The sequence below is a fragment of the Pholcus phalangioides genome, unplaced genomic scaffold (genome assembly GCF_987345545.1).
Source record: "Pholcus phalangioides strain wild (caught in Gottingen) unplaced genomic scaffold, Ppha-v1.0 ptg000009l_1, whole genome shotgun sequence".
Lineage (NCBI taxonomy): Eukaryota > Metazoa > Arthropoda > Arachnida > Araneae > Pholcidae > Pholcus > Pholcus phalangioides.
In genome coordinates, this window is record NW_028301602.1 from 46,833,839 (window position 1) to 46,860,014 (window position 26,176).

At 33.2% G+C, this 26,176-nt stretch overlaps 1 protein-coding gene across 2 annotated transcripts in view; it reads left to right on the forward strand.

Annotated features, from left to right (window-relative positions):
- SamDC (S-adenosylmethionine decarboxylase) overlaps positions 1-25,657 on the forward strand; it is a 47,584-nt gene extending 21,927 nt beyond the window's left edge. Inside the window, exons 3-12 of one of the 2 annotated variants that reach the window (XM_089236414.1) lie at positions 1,660-1,775; positions 4,157-4,283; positions 11,321-11,395; positions 12,404-12,431; positions 13,529-13,571; positions 16,141-16,207; positions 19,483-19,656; positions 21,463-21,537; positions 22,966-23,046; positions 23,861-25,657. In XM_089236414.1, coding sequence (XP_089092540.1) covers positions 1,771-1,775; positions 4,157-4,283; positions 11,321-11,395; positions 12,404-12,431; positions 13,529-13,571; positions 16,141-16,207; positions 19,483-19,656; positions 21,463-21,537; positions 22,966-23,046; positions 23,861-23,995 — 810 coding nt within the window. In that variant the 5' untranslated portion in view covers positions 1,660-1,770 and the 3' untranslated portion in view covers positions 23,996-25,657. The remainder of the gene's footprint in view (positions 1-1,659; positions 1,776-4,156; positions 4,284-11,320; positions 11,396-12,403; positions 12,432-13,528; positions 13,572-16,140; positions 16,208-19,482; positions 19,657-21,462; positions 21,538-22,965; positions 23,047-23,860) is intronic. The other variant, XM_089236413.1, reaches the window with a different exon arrangement.
- The last annotated feature ends 519 nt before the right edge of the window (positions 25,658-26,176 follow it).

The window sequence follows — 26,176 nt, forward strand, 5'->3', positions numbered from 1 at the left end:
AAGTATTGCTATTTGGAGGATAAATATGCGTGTAATTTTTCCAGGGGCATATGCCTACCTTTGGGGGCAGGGCACAGGGAATCTCGTTTAGAGATATTTTGAGTGACTGACCTTCAAAAATCATTCTAAATGGAAAAGAAATGGATTATAACACCATGTATGAAGGTTTTTTCTTTTCAATTTTTTAATTTCTTTTATGTCCCCATCCTCTGTACACACTTTGTTGTGTAAATGAATGTAAATGTGCTACATGTGCATTCAAATTCTTATTTTACAATTTTATTGTAGAGTAGTTATATAGGAAAATGATTAAAACAGACACTACACATAGCGTACAATTGACCCTGAAGCATCCTCAAGTGTTTAGTAAAGAAAATATAACATTTGCATTTATATTCATTAAATATCATTATATATTTAAATTAAACGATGTGAGATCTGGTTTTGTTTGTCAGTAAGAAATTTGAGCCTATAGCAGCAAAAATTATATTAAAGTGCAGTTTAATTTTTCACGCCATCAATGTGAATGATATAGAATATTTTGCATGAGGCTTATCAACTTGGTGAGTGTAACTTTTATTTTGATTGATTCATATAGAAAACATAATATTCTTAACTCTACAGCATTTTACTATTGAATTTTTGAATTATGGTAATAAAAGAGCTCAAAGTAACAAATCATAAATATTCAGGAAACCTATTTATCTTCATCTTATGGATGATTAATAATTCAGATTTTTGTCATCTATGTTGAATTATAGATTATTGTCTTTAGAAATAACATATACTTCCATGTTTTTCACCAGTAAAAGTAAACTTTTTTAAGTTATATTGTGGTAATATCTTATATAACAGTTAGCCCAGACTCTATTGTGCTGCATACTGGCTCTCAATATGAAAGTAAAAGTTTTAAGGTCATTTCATGTTCACTGAGTCATTCAGTTATCACAGCTACAATTCATATTTATGTGTGTGTGTTTGAGATAATGCAACTGATAATATAAGATTGAATACCTTTATCAACTTATTCAGAACAATGATATAAAAATAGTGCATTCTTTTTATTTGACAAACCAACTGTATTATTTAAATACTCAAACTTATTTCCTTTGTGCTATTAGGAGGCAGATAGATATGCTTCATTTTTTTACATTGTCACTGTTGGGTGTTCCTTTATGAATATAATCTAATTTGATTGTGTATTCATTAACACGCAAGATGAATTCCAAATTTATTTTCATTTTTCACATACCTGTGTGTTAATGTTTGATATTTTTTCAGCATAATTTTTCTTATGAGTTATTTTATAGAAGCACCTCTGAAATTGCACATCTTTTGCGCATTATTTATACAGAAGAGTATAAAAATACAATTATAACATGTCGGGCTTTCTTAACTATCAAGTGAAGGAGGAAAATAACTGCTATATTTTAAATCTACTATTACCTCACATTTCTAATGCATATTTTTGAATAAGACCAGCACAAAACATGTAAAATATGTAAAAAAAAATTAAAGTATCATATCATGGTAAAAGAATTTATAAAACTTATTAAAAATATTTGCAACTAATTTCTCCTCCTGAGAGTTCTTGTTGTTTTTATTATTTAGTTTTGAGAATATTTTTCCGAATTATGTTTTTGTTCTTTATGTCTACAGCTTGGGGCGTGTCAACGCGTCCTCCACCTTCTCATCTAGTGAGGAAACAAGAGAAAAACAGTTCAATGTCTTTTGTGCTAAATCTCTGTGTCTCTCTGACCAGTACATTTTATGACGTGGGTATATACTGATTTCATTTGCTTTGTGGTTGGCATATCTCTTGCTGACCTCAGCATATATTTTAATTTTTTATGGAAATTTGGAAATTATGATTTTATCCCTCATTTCATTTTATTAAACATAATATTTTGGGTCATCAGGGAAGTGTACTCTATAAAGATTTTCTTTGGATTCAAATACTGGATGTGGCTATTTGTTGGCTGCTTCTACAGCCAGATTATTTTTTTTCAAACTTTTTATAAATTTTACAAATGGCATAGTGTCAAATCAATTTCGAGTTTGAAATATGATGTTACCCTTGAGTTCACATGCTGAAATTATATTGTATAATCAGAATCATTCTTGAATAATTTTTCATTATATTTTTTATTATTAGATAACTTAGTTCTTAATTTTGTTCTATTCAGAACTACACTATTATTACTTAGCTGTACAACGTACCTTGTACACATTCCTCTGCAGAATTTCTAACGAATCGGTACAAGTCGGACATGTTGTATGAGTGTATGCATATGCATGACCTTAATGTATTTATGTTGTTAGAGTTGCGCTTGTTTCGTGTTCTTGCTGTTGCTGCCATCTGTGTTCCATATTTTGAGGCAATGACGGTAAATGCTTGAGTTTTCATGTTACGTAAGTATTATGTTGAAAGTCTGCCCGTTTCTCTGCCTAGAGACATTATATATATACATAAATGAAACAGGCTCACATCACACCTTGACGTTGGAAAACTGTATAAAACCAACTTCAGGCAACCACCACTGTTCCATCTACTGGGCTCAAACCTAGATCCTCATGATGAGAGTCCAACATGATGCCCTTGCGATTGCATATCAGCATTCAGAAATATAGTTAAAAAAAGATGAAAGTCTATATCACATGACTTCTTCATAAGTTCTGTGAACCTCAGTTTCTTAATACTGACTACTAATTATAGGTATATAAATAGTATATTGAGAATCCAAGGGACCATTGAATTATTTTTTTGATGTTAAATGATGCAGCAAGTAATTTTTTTTCTCCTTCTTTACTTTCACTAAAATGACCTATATTCACAGATATTTATCATCTAATTATAAGAAAGCAGTTTTAGACTCACTTAGTTGTGAATGTCAGCATGCATATGTTATGTTCTCATGAAACATATGCATGTTTCTCAAACTTATTCACTTGTGGAGCTTTTCTTGTAATCGATTCCTATGGAAAAGTCCCTTTGGCCTCTTTTTTTTAATTTATTTATATTACTTAATTTGCTGATTTTTTTAAAATTTTATTTTTCTTTGAGTGATCTGTGCTGAGCCCTAAGTGCTTTGTGGAGCCCAGATTGAAAACCACTACCGATGATGTTCATATATGAAAACTTGAAAATACTTGATAGATGCATGACACAATTAGAGAGAAGTTTTATAGTTTAATAGCAGGTTTCATATTTCACACCAAAGAAATGCAGCAGTAACAGTCATAATTGGTTTTCTTGCATGTAAAAGAAGTTAAATTGATTGACTTTTTGCTTTGAGCTGGTTCTTCCTCAGCCTATAGAGGTTCAGCAATGCATTTTTAAATTTATATATTTTTTTCTGGCACCAATGATGTAGAGAATTTATTTTTTAAGTTGATTCTTATGTTGTAACCAATTATCATAACCACCTTCTCAACTGTGAGTGTCAATGAACAGGTATAGGCTATTAGATATCATAGTAGTAATTTGGAGGTGGGGAATGTGTTATGAAAATTACAATGTACCTAGATGATCTTTTGTGAGAGAAATCGCTATTTACAATGTCATTGTAATTTCTATCTACTCCCTGCTTAACCCTTACAGCGACAATCCCAAGATATCTCGCCAAACTCAATCTGCTTTATTTCAGTCACCCTGAAATATGGTGATATAGTGGTTTCTTAATACGCCTTTATTTCCAATATCATAGTTATAATGTTGGAAAATTTTAAAAACTGTTTGAAGGGGGTTAAATAAGCAAAATATGTTTGAGAAAGTAACAAATGTTCTTAGGATTCTTGATACGTAAAAACATTCACTGGAAATTGTTAAATCTGGTTTTAAATCTATTTCAGAATTCATGATAGTTATTTATAAAGTTGTTTCTTTCAAATATGTATATTTGGTTTGTGGAATAAAAAAGAATAATAAACATGTTTATGTGAAAAATTTTAAGAAAATGAGAGATTAAAAATTGAATTTTTGCTTTGTTAAAATGTATTGTAATCTCTGAAATGTTGATTTCGTTTCAAGTAAAAAGTATGTTATGCTGTCAGAAATAATAAGGTAAAATAGAAAAATAATTATGGATGGGAACACATCAATAATTACTTATGTTAGTCATTTTGCAGCAATAAATACTGATATTTTTATTTGTAGTGAAAGCAGCATGTTCATATCAAAGAATCGCTTCATTTTGAAAACCTGTGGGTCTACAACACTTTTAAAAGCCGTTAAACCATTGCTGTATGTTGTGCGAGAAATTGCAGGTTTTGATTGTGTTTTGGTGAGTATATTGACAAGAAGTTGTGCATAACATTTAATAGAAATGAAATTACCTTTCGGGTGAGACAATACTAGGGAAAGACCAACGTGTGTAGAGCCAAAATTGCAAAAAGGAACCACGGCTAAACGCGTTTCGGCAGACAGTGAGGGGCATTTTTGAATAATTTTGGCAGAAGAAAAGTCAAATTTATGGTCAAAAGACCAGCAATGTTGGGCTATAGATGAGCGGTTAAAGTCTTGGTTGGTTACGTATCTTCTATGAGAATGTCTGACTTGGACTTCTTCAAATCATTCCACATCAACAAAAACTCAAACCATTTGGTCAACGACCTAACTAGCACACCACCATTCTCAAAAATCTGGCAACAGTTTCTACAATAATTATTTTTTCTCCATCAGCATCACTATCATGTTCTCGTTTGAAATTGGCTCCATCATTTTTATTTTTTTTCATCCTCCTTTGCTCTTGTTGCTAGTTCATTTTGAATTCAACTCTTTGTCTACAACAGCGAGTAACTCCTGCTATAAGTACTTTCACTATTCTTTCTTTGCTACTGATGAAGGAACTTCATATAGTTTCGAAACGTGTTTAACCGTAGTTCCTTTTTGCAATTTTGGGTCTACACACTTTGGTCTTTCCCTAGTATTAACATTTAATATTTTATTTTGACAGTGTTATAGGGGGAAAAAAATTCAATGCTTAACTTTATATTATGTTAGCAAAAATCTCTGGTTTTATGCAGAAAGAGCGGTAAAAAAACAGTGTAGCAATCATTGTGTTTATCAGAATATCTGAACATGTTTTGTTATTCAGACCAATAAAATAATTGTTACAGACTCAAGTAAATTGTGTGCAAAACTCTTCCAGGCTAGTCAATATTAGGGGAAGAACCATCCCTGAAAAAGCATGAAAATACCATCTTCCCATTCACATGATATCTGTCCTTAGAGATTATAGGGATTATTAAGGGTGCATGTGTGGTGTAGCAGTAGTAGGTAGGGCCTCCAAAAAATAGCTCGGGGATCCATGATGTTCTTAAGTCAGCCATCTTGTTGGGCAATCTGCCTGTTGTGGCGTTGTATTTGTATTATTGTATTGTATAAGTCTCTATCTAGTGCTCTTATAGGCTAGAAAAGATGGGAAAAAAACCCCATTTCTCTATGAGAATCATTCCCAATGATGAAACACCTGTATATCAGAGAGCTTGATGTCTATCATTTCCTGAGAGACAAGAAGTGGACAAGCTGATCCATGAATGGCTGGAAGAAGGAATAATCATACCAAGTTCTTCTGACTATGCCAGTCAAGTGGTATTAGTGAAGAAAAAAGAAAAAGAACAACACAACTAGACTGTGCGTGGCTCAACTGAACAAGAAGCTTGTCAAAGACATATCTCCTCTACCATTGATAGAAGATGTTTTAGACAAGTTGCACGCCACACCAGATCTTAAAAACTAGTTTTTTCATGTAGATGTTGATGAGGACTGTAGAAAGTACACTTTCTTCATCGTCCCAGACGGTCAGTTCGAGCTCAATAAGGTTCCATTCGGGTTAAGTGCCAGCCGAAGTGTCTTTCAGCAGTATGCTTTCAGCATTTTCAGGGACCTCACAAACAAAGGTGTTGTTATTATTTATATGGGTGATTTAATGATTCCCTCTGCTGAGATGAAAAGGATGGCATGAATAAGTTGGAAACTGTTCTAAGAGTGGCATCAAAATTTCTCGAGATCAAATTTAAAAAAATGCTAATTTTTGAAACGACAAGTAGAGTTCCTTGGCCATATCGTGGAAAATGGATCAATGCGCCCATCTCTGGAAAAAACACAATCAGTGAAAAAATTTTCTGTTCCAACGAGCTTGAAGCAAACAGTTTTTTTAGGACTGTTGGTATATTTCAGAAAGTTTATCCCTGGATACGCCAAGATCACCAAACTGTCTTTCTTTCGCATTGAACACAGCCCAGGCTCTATCGATTTTAGACAATTTTAGCCATTGCCCTTGTGAAGGGGGCGTTACCGTGTTAGAGAAAACTTTGATACATAATCAAATGTACATAGGCAGAATCTCATGCATACAAAATATTAGAGCACAAAAAATGAAAATTAAAAAAAAAAAAAAAGAATAAATACAAAAACATAAAAACAGTGCAGAAAATGAAAAAGCAATGCAAAAATACAAAAAAAATATATGTATGTATAATATAGATATAGATTAAATACCTAAAACATCTAGCATAGATTGAGAAAACACAAAAGAGGGAAAAGTATAAAAAAAAACAAAAATATACATGTATAAAATATTGTTACGAACTATCGACGATAGATGGTGCGATTCGTTCGATGGCTCTCAGAAATATCAAAATTGGTTGATACTGGTTTCGGTTTGGCGGAAATGACTGATTGGTGGAGAACTGGCAGGGCGTGTAGAGAAAAATCTAGAAAGTCCCGCCCCTCCAAACAGTGATTCAACACCCCTCCAGGCAGTCCGTATGGTGGCACCGTCGACTAGGAAACTGTAAAATAGAATTTTGTGGAATGTTCTTTTTCTCGAAGTTTCTCCGGGGTTATAAATAGTGCGGCGCTCACAAGATAGCAGACTCAGACAGGCACAAGGAGATTCAGTCAGTTGTGTTTAAACTTTGCGAGAAAGTTGTTAGCTCTCTGATTAGCTTGTAAATACGTATAAATTGCTATTCTATAAATAAATCTGTGTTTGTCCGTCGAACCGCTTTTTGTTTTGCAATCTCGAAGTCTTGTGGAAAATTATCTGGAACAATATATCCACAGAAATTGAATTTGCCATTGAGAGGGAAACAAATTCGACAAGGAACAAGACAGTGCTGACTTATTCCTAAATTGAAGCATCATTCAGCCAAGAGCATCATCATCATTCCGAGGACGAGGGGCTCTTGAGTGAATGATGCTTCAATTTAGGAATAAGTCAGCGCTGTCTTGTCCCTTGTCGAATTTGTTTCCATCTCAATGGCAAATTCAATTTCTGTGGAACAATATATCCACAGAAATTGAATTTGCCATTGAGAGGGAAACAAATTCGACAAGGGACAAGACAGCGCTGACTTATTCCTAAATTGAAGCATCATTCACTCAAGAGCCCCTCGTCCTCGGACACCTCAGCATATGAAAGAACCGGTTGCCTGATTCTTAAGGATCTTTGGGGACTTATCGTGATAGTGCTTGGTTTGACTGTTATGGCCGATGGTTCTCTTCATACTAGATTTGGATTTGCTTCCATAAATTTCACCAAGTTTATGATCTTCATTATTAAAGTTTGCCTTTTTGGTATCTGTCTCCTCCAATTGTCAATATTTTTAATTGCTGGAGTAGGGGGAGGGGGTGGTATGGTGCAGTTGCTGAACATTTGGTGGCATAATGCAACTCGTTCCAGATTTCTCCACATCTACAGTCAGGACTTTTGAGGATTTTGAAGCAGTGGAGGTGCTCTGTGAAAGGACCATGTCCTATTAGGAACATTATCACCTCTCTTTTCCAGTTCAGGCTTTTTGCCTTCACTGTTTTCACTATGCTGTGAACTTTCCTACCTGATGCTTCTTTATCATCCCATTCATTTCGCCATTCAAGTAAAAGGTTTTTCCAGATGGCTACCATCGTTGATGATGGTGGTAGGAGTATTGTTGTTTCTTCGTTCCCCATTTTAGTTGCTTGTTTGACCAGCCTGTCAGCTTACCAATTATCCCACAAACCAGCCTGTGCTCTAACCTAAGATAACAGTACTTGCGGATTACTGAAAAGCAATTTTCTTATCTGTCTAACCATGTTGCTTGTTGACAAGGGGTTTCTTATTGCCTTAAGGCTGGACAAGCTGTCCGTCAAGATTTTAGGAAAGTTGTTAAATTTTGCTGCATCTAACGTTGCTTTATAAATTGCGAGAAACTCAGCCTGGAACACTGAGTTGCCAGGTTCTAGTTTTGTTGCCCAGCTGTCTATGATGATGTTTTTTGTTTTCACAAAAGCTGTGGCTATCCCATCCTTAGTTTTAGAACTGTTTGTTTAATAACAGTTGAAGTGTGAAGTGTTGAAGTCAAGATTTAGTTCAAACTGTTCCAAAACCACTTGCGTTGGTAGTAGATATCTGGATACCTTTATATCTGTACAGTCTAACCTTTTACTTTTATTGTCATAGCTCTCGGGTCTCAGTGTTTCCTCTGGCAGTTCAATCACCTTGTTTAGGCAAAGAAGTTTAGTGACTTTTGCTTGATATTCAAGCTTCGTGCTGGGAGGAGATGACTTGAAGGGCATTATAGTGCGTTGTATGGTAGGCCTCCGTTATATGCAGCAGCATTTGCATTGAATAGAGTCCAATTTGTCTTTGAGAGCAACTGTAGGATTGTTAAACCAAATTCCTGCACCAAATACCATTATTTGTTCTATTACAATTAGGTACAGCTCTCTTCTCATCTTCTGCGTGGTGCCCCATTGTGGCCCAGTCATTCTTCTCATATTTTGTAGAGCTGCCATAGCTTTGGTTCCTTGAACATTTACATGTGTCCTCCCATTTGAGTTCATCAATTTTGAAGCCTAGGTAGTTTAGAACTTTTTGTTTTTTGATGGATCTACCTTGGAGCCGGATCATGGGTGGTATTTTGGAAGAGATACAAAAGAATGATGTTTTTCTCCATTTGAAAGGGTCAGTTTGTGCGACAATAGCCAGTCAGATACGATTTTTAGCACCTTTTCCACTAAGTGACCTGTACCTTTGACTGTCCCCCATGGGCGGAGATATGGGGGGGGGGCAGCGTCAAAGGTGGAGTCGACTGATCTAATGTATATATGAATTGACATCATCATCATTGTGCACCCCCAGCAATAATGACCATGCCCCCCAGACTTCCAAGTCTATCTCCGCCTATGCTGTCCCCAAACTACCAAATGATTTGTTGGTTTTGGTCCCAAACAAGAATGAACATTTGTAAAGCTCAAAACATTGCTAACCGAAAGTACAGTGCTAAGTATTTTTCAATTCATATGAATATTGTATTTTGATTGTTCTCATGCTTATATGAATATTGTGTCCATTTGTTTTCATGCATAAACAAATATTATGTCCATTTGTTTTCATGCATATATGAATATTGTGTTGATTTGGATGGCTTTTATATAAAAGGAACCAAGAGCGCCATTAAATCAAAACCGAAAAAGTTATTAAAAGTTATCTTCGATTCAGTTATATCTTTGGTTTGGTAGTTGGCTCAAGCGCACACAGATGGCTTCACAGCCTTTATGTCACTTGGTTCTATTTAGATAAAAAAATCCCACCTCAATAGTTCAATCCCTTTCAATAGTTCAGATGTCGGTATATCTCAAAAATGCTAAAAATGCCGTTTGGTTCCTTTTCTACAAGTTGTGTTTTTAAAGTAAGTACCGTTTTGAAATTCTGCCGCTGCGGCCGGTATTCCGCGCACACACGCGCGCGCTGTGTACCTGCATTTGTTGGCAAACCACAGACGCCATTACGGAAACATTCGCTCATGTTTAAGTTTGTTCGTGAGTATTTAAAATGCCTCCGTAGATTAAGAATGCACCAACTGTAAAATATGCGCTGTGATTTGTTTTCTTAGTGCTAAAGGCATGGAAGCGGCTGAAACTCATCGTGAGATCAGTGAAGTGTATGGAGGAAACATTATGAGCGATAGAATGGTATGGAAATGGGTTAGAGCTTTTAAAGATAGCTGCACAAATGGTTAGTATTAGGAACGAAGTGGGCGACCTTCTGTCATTACTGAAGATTTGGTCCAGAAAGTTGACGAAAGATTTAGGGAGAACAGACGCTTTATGATTTCGCCATTATCTAACGAGTTTCCTCTAATTTCCAGAAGTGTTCTCTATGAAATTGTGACAGAATGCTTAAATTATCGAAAGTTGTAATTAAAAACTAAAGGCGTGACATGTTGAGTAAGGGGATCGTTTTGCTTCATGACAATGCCTGCCCACACTTGGCTAATCGAACCAAAGATCTCATCGCCTCATTTTGTTGGGAATAACTTGGTTATCCTCTGTACAGTCCCGATCTAGCACCCAGTGACTACCACATATTCCTGCATTTGAAGAAGCATCTGGGTGGTCAGCTCCATGATGACGACGATGAGGTCAAAAAGGCTGTGTTGCTGCTGTTGTCAAATCAGGGGGCCAGACTTCTATGAAGATGGGATTCAAAAGCTGGTTGTACGATACGATAAATGCCTTAATATTGGTGGAAATTATGTTAAAAAGTACATTAAGGTACAGGCTTTCATGTAAAAAAAAAAATTGTTAAGGAAAGTCAACTTGTTTTCTTTTTATTTCAAAATGGTATTTACTTAAAAAACACGCTACATATAAAACCTGTCCATTTGTTTTCATTCATATATGAATATTGTGTTCATTTGTTTTCATGTTCTTTGTCACTGAGGTTAGTGAGCCGCAGACTGTGTGTGGGCGAGTTGTAGAATTTTTAGTTATAGCTTTGTCTTTTGATCCGTAGATGCTCTGCGGCACACATGAGAATGAATAATATTAAGATATAGAAAGATGACAACATGTAGTTGTCGGGAAGTTGGTGTGAAATGTGATTTTTTTTTATATGGTGTGTCAGTATAACATCTTGTATTTTATATGTTTGTGCGTGAAATGACTTTTTTGGAAATGGATGTGTTTTTCTCTGTGTGAAGAGCCCAGATTTATATACTAACTAAAGTAGAAAACATTAGATAAATTTATTGTAAATATTTAATTCAGCAAAAGATCTTTGGTTAAAAGAATTAGTGATTTGATATTTGGAAAACTGAATTTTATAATCTACATTTCAGTTGACTGAAAAAATAATGATTGATATTGATTGAAAAAAAATTAATGATTTGACTTTGGCATTGCTTTTATTAGGTCTTATTTAGCTGAGATTTGATTTGATCATAGATGGAGATGGACTTGGATGTCTGGGGGGGGGGGGGGCATTGCCCGTATCTCTGCCCATGGATTTCATCAGTTTTTCATTTATAATTTTTGATTTTTATTACTATGTAGGATATTTTCTATTCAAGAAAGAACTTTATGCGACCAGAGCTACAAGATAAACCACATACAAGTTTTGAAAATGAGGTGAGCTGCACAGTTTTTTCTCTATGGTTGTTATGTTATTTTTCATGAGTTAGTGGCCTTTATGTTCTCAAAATAGTTTTAACTTATGCATTTTTTATTATTGGGTGGGAGATGATGCTAGAGTCTCTTGTTGTAGTTTACCATCTTGCATTCCATTCAAATGTTTAAACCATTTCACAATCCTCAATCATTTACAGTGATATCAGTTCATTTCTTAAATCAAACTAAGTGTATCTAAATGCTTAGATAGTTGTTAGATACTAATGCACCTGTTTTAATGAAACTTGGAATACATGCAATTCATATATGGGAAAGAGTTTGTGAATAAGTAAAGTTGAAATTATCAACAACAGGGTAAAAAGAAATGTTGCAAGGATTACTATTTTGAGACTATAAAACAAACAAAATTTATTTTCAGAAATTATCTGCTGAGTATGAATGGGATGGATCTTCTATTCACCACTTTTTGAAATCTCAAAATTGTATTTTGTTCATGGAAGTGTACACGATTAACTCTCTGAGTTTGTAATCATGTATGAGCTATTGTTGGGTCTAGCATTAGGTCCATAGTATCCAAACAGGCTCTTGAACTATATCACAATATGCTGCTAATTATCAGCACAATATGCTGGTGAATAAACTGTTACTCTGGTAGAGGTGGCTATGTTTAAATTGCTTACTGTGAAACCTAACTATGTCTTTATATTAGCGTAGCTATACGATCAGGTGCTGCCACCTAACCTGTAAATCAGAAGAAAAAAAATCTCATTTTGATGATTACTTTTTTGAATGAAATGCCAAAGTTTTTTTGATGCCATCTCGAGATGTGACTATTCAAGAAATAAAATTTTGTTTTATCCACTTGAAGTTTTGGTTCACTCCAACCATTTCTATGAAAACCTCATATTTTTAACATCACTATTCGATTAAGTATTCAATTTTTAAAATGTGCTTTACTTTTTTATCACTCTGTATATCAGTAAAGTGGTATTTTTTATTTTGTTTCAGACTGAAGTATTGGATGAACTATTTGAAGGTGAGCCAGTTGAATTGAGCTAGTTAGTAATCTAGTTTATTTCAAATAATTTATGCATTCAACTTTCATTGAGGAATTTTCCTTGCAAAACACCCTTTAAAGGCTTTCGTTTGATAGGGAACAAGAATCTTGTAAAAAATGCTCAACATAGCTCAAGTGTTAAATTAAAATTTGAGACCAAACCATAAGATCACAATGTGTTCAATCATTTTCACTATGGATATGAACGTTTTATTTGAATCGGACAAGACTACTACTAAACCATACATTCACCTTGTAAACATTCCTTTGGCGTAGCGGTTCTCAACCTTTTTTGACTTACTAAGACTTTTCAGTATACAATTCCTTTGACAGCCACACAAGACTTTTTTTTATTCATTTATCAAATTTGCTGATTTAATTTTCAGCAAGTGGCTGTGGAGTCCCTGGGAAGTACACAAGCTTCCATGGGCTCTACGGAGACCGGTTGAGAACTGCTACTCTAGGGGATTTCTCACCAATTAGTGCATGTCTAAAAGTTTTGTAGTATACTAACCCATATGTATTGCCAAAACATATTTATGGTGTCAGAGTTATGTGTGTTTCATATTTCAAAAGGGTTGTCATCTCCCACATTAGAAGTGGAAGAAGTGGATACTTGTATTCTAGTGTTATTCAATTATAGTGGATTCTACTTATAACATTTTTCAAAAACTATCATGAAGAAATGTTGTAAGCAGCACAATGCTTTAGTAAAAGCAGGGACTGCAAAAATAAGTGGTACCAAGTGGGGTAAAAAAATTCTTAGAGAGATTTATAAGAATTATCCACTTTATTGTGTTGGTCTGGTCTGGAGACTTTTGAATAAGTAAGAGTAACATGCATTCATGCTTTGAAGGCAACTGGAATCATGTAGAAAGACCAGCTTGCCTTCTAAAGCCTGTCAGAGTTGCATGTTCCCAAGGGTTGACGGTAGTTTTATATTTTCTCAGAATTATTCACAATGCAAGATATAGGCATGTAGTAAGTTCCTGATCATTCATATTTTTTACCCCAATATCATATGCATTGGTTATTCAATTTGTTCTAATTACAAATCCTGCGTTTTATACTTGCAGGTGGATCAGCCTATTGCTTAGGAAGAATGAATCATGATTGCTGGTAAGAGTATTGAATTCTTATTGTGTATTCAAAGGGGAAATACTTTGGGAAATCTGTTTCATAAGACATTGTAGATTAGTGCTTTAATTAAGAAATATAATTTTTTTTTGCTTTTAAGCAGAACTAGAGAAATATAATTTTTTTTATATCAAAAGATGAAAACAAGTTTTTTGACTCTTATGTAAAAAAATCCATTTGCATTTACTTTTTTTCAGTCTCTTAGAAATTTCTGAAGATACCTCAATGTAAAATATCCAAGTTATTTGTCTCCTGGTGTTGTTGTTACATCCCATAGGCATAAATGTGCATCCGACCTATGGGCCCAAGTCCCCCCCCCCCCCCCCCCCCCCAACATCTGCCACAATATCCATAATCATCATAAACATTTTCAATCCACAATTGGTAGGTCTCCTCTAAATTTTCCCATTTCATTCTGTCTGACAGTGTCTTATTGCATGGGAAACCTGGGGCCTTGAGAGCAGATGGGGACATTATGAAAATGAGATCTAGTTCAAATTCTTGATGGTAAGCATGTGAATTGCTAGGGACAAACATTTCCAGTCAGGTAGAGCCTAAAAAAACCACTTTGTCACAGGGTTGTCAAATTTGCTTTCCGGGTAGGTACCCATCTCCCCCCGGCTGGGTTTTCCAAAAACCCGGGGTTTTTTGGGGAAAATTGTTTTCAAAGAAAATGTTGCTTTCAGGTTAAAATTTTATTTTAAGGTTAGTTTATGTATTCCAAAAATACTGCTGCATAGTGCAGTGTTTAGAATATGTATATTTTGAAGTATTTTTAAAAGATTTCAATCAAAATAATTTCTTGGAATCACACACTTTTTTATATAGAATTCTACTGACTACCTTTTTTTTATGGTGCATTTGGATGCGAGATTCACATATTAAAATGTTACAAAAAAAAAACAAACAAAGAATGCAACCATGAACTTGGATATGTAATATATCGATATGTAATATGTGATAAACATATCCAAAGAAATTATTGCTTATTTATAATACACAATAATTTTTCACACACGCACGCTCACAGAAATTCTTGTATAAATAAATTGAAGCCTCTGTGAAGAAGTAAACCAATGTATTTAAACCGAATTTGCATTCAAAAAATATATTTACATGTTTGCATTACTTTTTTATAAATTTATACAGATACATGAGACTTTCAGATTGAAATATCAAGGGACAAAAATAACTACTCATAATGAAAAAAAAATACTTTGTGGGATTCTTGAATTGAACATTGGTAACGAACACCTTCAAGTGAATCAGAACAAAAAGGTATAGTTTTCTCAGAAACTAAGACCTAACCAGAAAATTTGCCTTAGTTTAATTTTTCAAGATGCTCATAATATAAGCCTGACCCCTCAAATTGGCCTGTTAAAATTATCAGCCATATGAAGGCATTCTGTAGGTCTGTTGCCATACATGACAAGTTGTCTTGTATAAAGTGATATTGATATACAATAATGTTATTGACATTTGTATTTTATGATAATTCAAGTTAGTCTGTAGTTTTAAGTTCCTAAAAATGGTTAATTTGGACAAGGGGAAAGCACCTGCAAAGTAATGAATCCTCAGAATGACTGCTATCTTCTCTTAACGAGATTATTTTTTAATTATTACTGCTCCTTTAAAAATATTTCAGAATTTAATTCAATGAATCAGGGATATTCTTTAATAGTGAGGAATTCAAGAAAAGAGAAGTATGTGACTTTAGCTTCTGAAAATTTGGGTTCGATTTAAAAAAAAACAAAAACTTTTTCTGGTTTTATTTTTGACGAATCAAAACAGGACAATTCTGGATACATTTTCTCCAGAGTTTGAAAAATTTAGAGGAAAAAAAATCCAGGCACCATTCTGATTTCTCACAGAATTTTCATTATCCAAATTCATTTATTTTACCACAAACAATCTTCTTGCTACAGTTCTGCATACAACTCAAGGTTCAGATACAATTATGTAGAAGTGTTTGTGTTTGTACAATTGTTCCCTTATTGTATGGTCAGTTTTATTGATCAAATACATAGTTTAACATGCATCAAAAATGTATATTTAGCCATAACATAAGATGTATACAAAAAGGATGTACATACATGTTTAAATTAGATATTTTGAGGTTGTGGAAAAAGGAAATTCAATTTTCCCCATTTTGCCTAAAAACCTGCCTGAGCTGGGTTTTTTTACAATCCTGCTTTGCTGGCCCATGGTACTCTTAAGACAGTCCTGCTGTGTGACGCACTGCCCTGCCATATGCACCTTGGGGATATTCCTCTGAAGAATCACAAATTGGTGCATGCCAGGAAGATTTTGCGTGTGATATTTGTGAGTTCCAAACATATTTATGGTGTCCAAGATGTCATATGTTAGAGAAGTGCTTCCATCTATCTTTCAAATTGGAAGCAAAAGTGGTGGTTGCTTGTTTGCAGCATTGAAGCTCAATGTAGTCCATTTTGTTGGCACTCATTTTGATGAAACTGGGAATTTTAAAATTTCAAACTTTAAAAAAACATTTCATATTGTTTTTTTTTAAAATTATGATAATTTTTCTTAGGTATCTCTATACTCTGAACTCGCAAGAGGACTTCATTGGTGTGCAAGTTCCTGACCAAACTCTTGAAATATCCTTTTTTATTCATCGAATGCTTGACATTTTCTTTGAATCTATTATTGAGTGGTAGGAAAATTTATGTTGTTAATATTGACTCATTAAAATCAGAGAAGTGAAGAAAAAATTTTGAACATGTTTTCTCTTTCAAATCATTCTTTAAATTCAATTTAAGTTTTATACCAGTTGAAATCAGAATTTATTAACAAGATATAATGAATGAAAAACGGTATATAGAAAGAATGTTAAAATGTTATACTTCTCCAAAGATGATGGTACTCTTTGCTATAACTATGAAGGTTTCAACAGCTTGCAGATGTGAAAATTATCTTCACATCAGCCAGGTGTCAAAACTTTGTAATGTTATATTATTTAATAAAGTTAATACATATTAAATATGCAACTTCTTTCCATGGCGTGAATGCTGTGATATTCAATTTTAATTGGCATTAAATGGGTGATTCTCACAGAATCGGACTAAATTGTGTCCCCAGCAGTTTACATTAAATATATTTGATACATACCTTTTTTTCTGTCACTTTCTATTTATATTCCAGTTTCTAAAAAGTTGTCACTCTGTTTTTAATTTTTTCATCAATAGATTTTTAAAATTTGCTTGAACAAATTTCCATTTCCTAAGGAAATGTCCCCAGTGCATTTTTCAAATTTTAAAATAATTTTATATCTTGAATCAAAAATATATTCTTTTTTTCAATAATATATATTTTTAGGGCCAGTATACTTTCATATTTCATCTTTTTTACAATTTTAAATATTTTTATCAATAGGTCATAGCCAAATGAAAATTTTCCCTAGTTATTTTTTTTTTCCATTTGTGACATTTGGAAAACATTGGTTAAAGTCCTACACCACCAATTGCCACCTATCAAATTATGTGTTGAGAAGGTTAATAAGAATGTAGCCATCACTTGAACTTTCTTTTAAATCAATTAGGATTGTAAATTAATTCACAAATTAGATTTGTTCAGGAAAAAAAGGTGAGTGCTTTGATTAAATGTCCTTCTCCTGACTATTTTTTTTGTGAGAAATATATAATTGAAAATTATTTTCATTTTACTGCATTTTCCAGTTCAGAGACAATCTAATGAAAATTTTAATAATTTTAATATTTGAATAAATTTTAATTTACTTCTGAAAATCACACATTTTCAACTTGCCTAGTTTTTTATCAGTGTTGCAAAACATGTGAAAATGTCTTTCTCCTGTCATTAGGTAACCAGAAGAAAGGTTTGATTATAAATTAAGGAGGAATATAAAGTAAACAAAATCCAAATTTGTTGGTTGCAATTCAAACTGCAGTAATGTTTCATCTAAAGACTACTATGTTTTGAAAATGTAACTAATGCTATAGCAAAACAGACAAATTATAAATCTGTTACTCCCATAAAATTGATGAAAAAAGAGCAAGGAACATAAATAAAAAAAAAAGAGCTAGGAACAAATAAAAAAAAGAAATAAGAATGCAATTGATAAAAAAAAATATTGGGAGTATCAGTGTTTGCCCAAATTGAAACGAAAATACCAAAAAAAAAAAAAAAAAAAAAAATCTTATATATATATATATATATATATATATATATATAATGCATACATACAAAAATATATACCAACATATATCTGTATCTCAGAACTATACTATCGTATGTCCATTTTTCTCAATTTTAGGATATTACTGTATTCTTGTAGTTCTCATTCTGTTGTTTGGGGCCATAGTATTGCATTTGAGCTGAAATATTTTTTAAATTTAAAAAAAAAACTATTTTAGCTAAAATGCAATACTATGGCTACTATAAGAATGATGAGAACTACAAGAATACAGTAATATCTCAAAATTGACAAAAATGGACACAAATGGTATGTTCTAAGCTGCAGATATGGAACATGTTGCGAGTGTCAAGCGTAATATCAAGTTAAGTGCTGAAACAGGCAAAATGCCTTTTCATATTTGTCTCTTTTAATATGGTTAAATTTAGATTAATTTTTTTCATCTCATGGATTTTTAACAAACTTTATTGTTGACTATATTTTATTTATTAGCAGGTAAAGAAGTGTCCCTAAGAATTTTGTTTGTTGATTTTTTTTGGTAACTTTTTTCATTTTTTGTCCCATTTTGGGAGAATGGCCCAAATACAAAATGTATACATGATTTTTATAAATTCTTGTTTTGTGTTTCCTTATTTGTATATTCTTAACTAATTTGATTGCTCAATAATACATTTTGCATTTTAAGGGTCTTAAATTTTTTTTCCAAGTATGTCAATATGTCATGGTATCCAACCAGAGCATAACCAGTACTGAACACCTGTCAGTGGTCCCCAATATTTGCCCTTACAAAATGAAGTCAGAACTATTGGCTATTTTGCTTACGACATCAGTTCTTTTTAATTCCTGGGAAAGGCAGACCCATACTTCGAGGCACAAATGCGAGCCGATCTCTCTATTAAAAAGTCTCGCCACAGAGAGCAACAGGCCTACAATGGTATAATTATTCAATCATTGCACTTCACTCATAGTTAGAAAAATTGATGGCAGATGGCAGCATTACACATAACAAGCATTACACTGAAACAAACTAAACATTAGGTTCACAACATGTATCTGCTCATTCCAACATGTACCAATTCGTTGGAAGTTCCGCAGAGGAATATGGATGGGGTGCATGTGTGGTTTAGTAGTAGTAGTACTAAACACTAGGCCAAGTAAATGAGAATCATTTTTGGAATGCGCATACTAAACAAAACTCTCAAAATAACTAATAGGTTAATGAGAAACAAACCATATAATGAGTCTGTGAGTAATTATTTTTTTCACACCATTGCATATAGTATAAAATACATATTTTTTTTCATGAGTGCAAGCCTGACAATATATAGATGTTTTCAAGTATTTGTGTGTGTGATGCTGCACAAAGCAACAGGCCTACAACAGTATACTATTCAATAATTACACTTCGTGTGTAGATAAAAAAAATTGATGGCAGATGGCAGCACTCTACACATAACAAACATTACACAGAAACAAACTTCACGGAAGGTTCACTGCACACACACACACTCCAACATGTAAACATTTGTTAGAAGTTCTGCAGAGGAATATGGACGAGGTGCATGTCTGGTTTAGTAGTGTTTGTGATGCTTTATTGATGAATGTGCTGACAAAACATTTGTCCAAATTACTGTAGCTTAATTATGTAAAAGAATTACATGTTCAAGAGGTGTTTCACCCAATTTATAATTTTCATGTCATTTTCCTTAACAAAATATCCACATCATAATGCAGGATTTAGATGAAAAAGTGATGAGACTTTTCACAAGAGATGTTTGTTCTGCTGCCAAAGAAGCCACTCAAAAATCAGGGATAGACAAGTTGCTTCCTAATATACTGATTGATGATTTTCTGTTTGAACCATGCGGCTATTCTATGAATGGCTTGGCAAAAGGGGTTAGTATTTATCATTGAAGAGCAGAATTGCAGACTCAAACTGACTGTGTTTATGTGAACATGGATTTCAAAGTAAAACCCACTTGTGTATCATTTTGAAAATATGAAGCCAAGAATATCAAGTTACTAAAAATATAAGTTAGTAAAGAAGTTAGAAGAAATAAGAAGTTAGTATAAATATAATACAGTAGAGCATCAGTTATCTGAAGCAATCAGGGACTGGGGGTGTTCGGATAACTGATTTTTCAGCAAATAAGTCACACACTGTGCATTCAGTTTCAAAAGTTATCAATAGATTGCAGCACTGTGTTAATTCTCCTAAGTTACAATTTTCAGCCGAAGAGAAGGCATGAAGAGATCATATTAATCCAATGGTGCGCTCACGTCTTTTTGTGTTAGCTATTTTGGAAGTTACGTAAAGATATACAACTTTATATATGGCACATGGTGTTCATGTCAACAGAATTAAAGACCCAGCTGCAAAAAGACAGACACACATCATAGGACTTGATTGGGTAAAATCTGAGTGCAATGTTTACTCACAGGGTATTTAAACCAGAGTTGATTTGGTGAAACATTATTATTATTGGAAGAGAGGGGTTTAGGAAACAAAATCTGGAGTTTTACTGGCAAGGTTTTGAAGCATGTATACAGTGATAGGACAAGACATAATATTGTGTCCAAACACCTGTGGAATAAACTCAAACAAGCTCTCTATATTTTCTTTTCTCTCTCCTCATCATGGCAAGGCTTTGTTTAAATCCTAAGAAGTTGTTCTTTTTACCATCCTTTTATTTCTCTACAATTATTAGTGACTTCCCTTCCACATATGATGCATCCTTTTTACTATATACATTAAGAGCAAGAGAGAAATCTACTTCGTATGTACCTACTATTGCAGCTCTACTTTTTTTTCTTTCATTTGTTTTTTTCCCTTCATCTTTTTCCCCTTTCCCTAACGTGTGGTTAGGTTAGGACAAGATTAGCATATTTATCTCCCATTTGTCAAATAGATATCCAAATTTCTCGCCGATTCCTTGTAAGCAAAGGGGTTAGCATTTGATCATTTTGGTCGCACCACAGTCATTTTCTGCACACGAGGGCTAATTAGACTGGGACCTACAATTTATTGCCGATTCCGAACGACACTCTTGTTTTTTATACTCATCGAGAGGTTGGTGCTCTAACCCCTCGATGGGGGACTCCCTGCGGTAGCAATTTTTTGGTGTGGTCAAGTTGCCATTTTTTTGTTGTACCCCTGTGTCAGGAAAGTTTTCTGACAAGGACGAACAAAGGGGTTAACATCAGTAGAGATAGAATACAATGTTGAAAAATAAAGAGATTTTGACTTCCAAAACTATTGTGTTTCTTACTTCTGTCTTGACATTTTAAAACTTGTCATTTGTGACTTACTTACTTGACTTTTCTTTGTATATTTTGATAGATAACAATTAACAATTTATTGTGTATTTTTAATCTATTATTATTATTTTATTTTCTGTCAAATGTCACATAAAATACTTCATAAAAATTTCATGTTTAGTGAAGGTTTGAAAAACCTGTTTGGTTTAAAAACCTGTATAGCCATCCCATGTACTTGTACATTTGTAACTTGTGTATATCAGGAGGAGTAATTTTTAAATCTATTTCATATGGGAAGAACAGTTTTCTTTTTAATGTAGATTTAAAAACTAAAGAGAAGTATAATTGTGTTTAAAGATTGATGTTCCCCCCTGCCTGAGAATGCATGAAATTTATGTTGTTGTATTATAGTTTTATGAGCATTTGAATTTTTTTTTGCTTCAGGGCTATTATATCACCATTCACATAACTCCTGAACCAGAATGCTCTTATGTCAGTTTTGAAACTAATGTTCCTCAAGTAAGTTAGAGTTAATTTTGCATGTAAAATTAGAATGAGTATGTGTGTGTATGTTAGATAAGTGATATATCAACTTTCTTGATCTATCCACTGTATGGGCATTAAGCCACAGCTATAAAAGCATAGACAGAAAAAGTTTGATAAATGAAGGCGGATGAAATTAAACTTTTGTATAAGTTAGTCTGTGAACAGATATTTATTGTAAAGTGCCCAGAACAGTTTATGAACTGTTAGAATCCTATTTAATTCATTGATATTTGAATGCTACATGTTGATGGTGAGTTCCTTTAAGATTATGCTTTTTGAAACAAAAGCTAATGTTAGTCACATCAGAGAAAGCATGTTTCCAAAATTGTGATCTTAAAAACTTGAGCATAGACCAAGAAATATGATACAGTATTTAGAAGATTTATGAATGAAAAAAAATCTCAATCAAATTTAGTTAACTATTTTAGCTAAAAATGAATGTTGAAAGCACTCTCTGAGTCTAGTCTTGTAATTTCACTAATTGTTAACAGCTGTCAGAACCTTCTCTGACAAATTATTTTTTCTCATTAAGAAGTGATCATATTATATACTGAGGTGAGAACACATATGTAATAATTACGGTGAAATAGAACTCGATCTATAGATGAAGAATTTCCAAACTTTTTATGTTAACTACACACTCTGGAATGAGATTAGGATTTGCAGTCTTGCCTGATCTCAAGAAAACTTTTTGATTATCCGAAGAACAGTTCTGCCTCCACCGGGTTTATAATCAGTCCTATATATAATACTTTCAATACAATTTTATTCTTAAAATCTGGTAGTACTCTATGGCTTTAGACTAAGTTTATTGTTCTTGATGCATTAATGTTGTTGGTAGAAAAATAAATCAAGAGCTCTTTTCCTGGGTTGTTGGTACAATCCTACACGATATGTATATATACTTCACCTGAACCTGATAATGAGAATTCAGAATTGATATACAGAATAAAATAAAAATGCATAATAATGCAGTTTCAATTGGTGATATACATATATTCCTATTGCGGAATGAATATTTGAACTAACATTGACGATAAGTTCTATTTACAAATTTACTGTGGAAGGGGAGGGGAGACGCGCCAGGATGTGTAGGACCATGATGGTGACTGTCAAAAATTTCTGTGTACTAGTGCATTTGCCAGTGGAATAAAGTTTGTTCATAAGAAGAGCTCTTGTTCCCTAATTTTTTTTTTTGAACCACCTATGTAACCCGAAATAATGATCTAATGAATTCATTAAATAGAAAATAAAATGCTTTTCTCTGTGTATATGTGCATAGAATGATTTCCAATAAAGTTTCATGATCTTTATTGGAAATTAAAACATCAAGTTAATTTGAAGACTTAGATAATTTATATATACTTTTAATTAATTAATGTTTTCCAAAAAATATTACAGGAATCTTATTTTGATTTGATTGCAAGACTGTTGAAGATGTTCCATCCTGGAAAATTTATCATGACAATATTTGCTAATAAGGTTTGTACATTTCTCATAAGAAAAAGTTAATTATAATTTATTATTCATTAATTTTTAGGGGTCTCAAATGCAGAATATGAAAAACATATCGATGAGTCAGCAATCAATAAATACCCTCAGGAGAATGCGCTTAATAAAAGAAAGTCTTAATTATTAAAAAGATGTTTCCAGATCTCATTCTCATACAATTATAACAGAAAATACCTGAAGATTTAACTGGTGCAAATAGTAAAAATTTTACCTTTCTGTGTTGTAAGGGAAAAAATCCCTTTAACTTTCTTGCATCGCAAATCATCAGAAAGTGATTGACTACAGATGATTGGAACAGTTTAAGGGATAAGGCAGTGTTTCTCAAAGTATGCATCACAGCTCCTAAGGGCATTGCCAACTCTTGTTAGAGGTGTTGTAGTAATTTGTCCATATTGCCTATTCGATGGCATGAAGTGGTGCTTTTCTAAACTAATCTGAGGAGCTGTGCGGATGAATAATGATTAAGGCAAGGGAGTTGTGGGTAGCTAAAGTTTGAGAACCACTAGGTTGTGGAAAAGGTATATTTCAAGAAAAGTGTTTTACATTTTCTCAATTAAAGAATACACGACATCCATCATTACTGAATGATTTAAATTTTTTATAGGCAAAACTTTTATTTTCTTATTGTGCATTTCTTTTAATTTACCATAATCAAATCCAATTTTAAACAAAAACTGATTCAGCTTTTATTATGCATTACTATTCTTTTACAATATATTTACTTTTTTCTCACGATGTAGATTTTCATTATTAAACATGTATTTCTTTAATCTTTTAATTTCAGTTATCAGTTGCTGCGAATTCTCATTACTTGATCCACTCAATTGAATTCCATGATTTTGAGCGCCGAGAACTGCAGTTTTCACATTTCAAGAACTACAATCTTACGTATGCACTTTTTGCCAAAGCGCCTAGTTGAGACCTAATTTTTCCTCTATCTGGACATACCTCATTTTTAAAATCTCTCTTATGGAATTTCCATTCAGTACTTTTTTCATACAGACCAAAATTTGGTCTGCGCTTTCCTGCAATCGTTTGGAGTAGAGTTTCCTGATTTGTAGCCTCTATACAAATGATTGATAGCATATTCTAACTGACCCGTAATTGGGGGTTACGATGAGAATCAATGGTTGAGCTGCCTCTGCAGCCAGGCTGCAGACAAGTGGTCTGCAGAAGATGCGGTACAGAGTTCTAGCATGACGTTCTCTGTTCATAGGTGGTCGATCACTATGACATCTTTATGTAGAAGAAGCCACTGCTGGTTTGATGATAATTGCATTAGTGGTTATTATTGAAATAACCTAAGAATGGTGGTAAGGGGGTGATTGTTGTCCTGCAGTCTTTGTAATCCTGTCCTTGCAATAGAGTGTTTATTTACTTATTCTTAGTGAAACAATACTCTGAAAATATGCGATAATTCTTTCAAACATTGACAATTTCAGTTGTAGGTTTTTTAAGATATGCATTGATGTAATACTTATATGAGCCAAGCCGACAACTTTTTTTAGAAAACTCATAAATTGAAAAGTGGCTGAAAAGCGATGTGTACTTATATGGAGAAATAAATTAATAAATTGTATTCCTGGTCCAGTAAAATTTTAAAATTCAAAGGAAACTTTGAATCTTCCTGAAGTCCCATACTCTTTTCTATGCCATATATACTCATGTATAAGCCAACTCACCCTAGTTTGAGGATCACCAAAATCACAATGCGGTCAATTATTTTCTCTACAAAACTGACCTGTGTAGTGGATCCTACTTTAAACTTATTCAAAAAACCATAGAAAGTAAACTTTATAAGTGAGAAAATGCTTTAAATGAGAAATCTCAATTGGGATTAGTAAAAGAGTCCTAAATTAGTCACTCATTACAAAAATGGGTCGTACTAAACGGGAAACATTCTAAGTGGGATAGACTGTATACGAGACCCCTCTCTAATTGTCTGAACGAATTGCCAAACAAAAAAAAACTCCACTTATACACGAGTATATATGGTATATGTATGCAATAGCCTCCTAATACAGTATTTCTATTTTTAATTTTAATTTTTCTTAAAAGTTTTAGATAAGGGGTTCCAGTGTTTAAAAAGTATTTGAAAACATTGCTCAATTTTTGATGGTTTGATTTTTATTTTTAGCTATATAACATGATGTATTTCATATTTTTGGCACTGAAACCCTTGTGTTTCTGATACATCTACAGACATTGAAGAAAGATACACATGTAATGCATATTAAATATTTCCTTACATGATCAGTAATTGATTAAAAATGAATTACCACAAAAATCATCACTAGATAAACGCTCTATACAAGAAATGGAATGAAGCAGTCGCACGCCTCATGTTTGGCATTGTGCATCATTTGTAATATATAGTTTTATGTTCTTTGGAACGTTGTGTGATCAATATTATTTGTTATATATATAATGGTTGATATTTTTTTGTTGAATGTGAGAGGTATGTCTGGATAGGTGGAGTATTAATAATCCTTTAGGTAGTGTTTTGGCAATGGGTTTGTAGAGTTACTAATATTTACTCTTGTAATGTTGAAGTTGAATATTAATAAATGTTTTGGTTCAAGCTCATGTTTTGATTGTTAATCAAATTTGTGGAGAATGGTCACAGGTTCACTTAAGATGATATTCATTATGCAAAAATGGTTACTTTTATCAATTTATATAGCATCAACTCTTCTACCTCTAAATAAAAAGCTATGATTTTGTGAACATAAGTTTACGAAATCATAGAATTTTGAGTTGCTGTTAATTATAAAACTGTTATGAAATTGATGAAATTTATAGGTCTTAAATTATGTTTCACACACAAATTAATGTCGCACACTTTGTAATGTCATACATTGGGTGATTTCACAAAAGTGAAGTGAAAGAGAAATTCTTCTTGTGCTTCAGAAAATTAACTTATAAATTTTTGTTGCTAAGGTGCAAATGAAGTTCCCCGGTTGTGCTTTTGTCTATTACTCAATTGTTTCCTGATTGGCTGTTTGACCATCTTTGTTCGGATATTACTGACTGGAAGCCACTATTGGCTAGTTAGGTCATTCGAACATTTATTAATGTTTTATTCACTGACTGCAAGTTA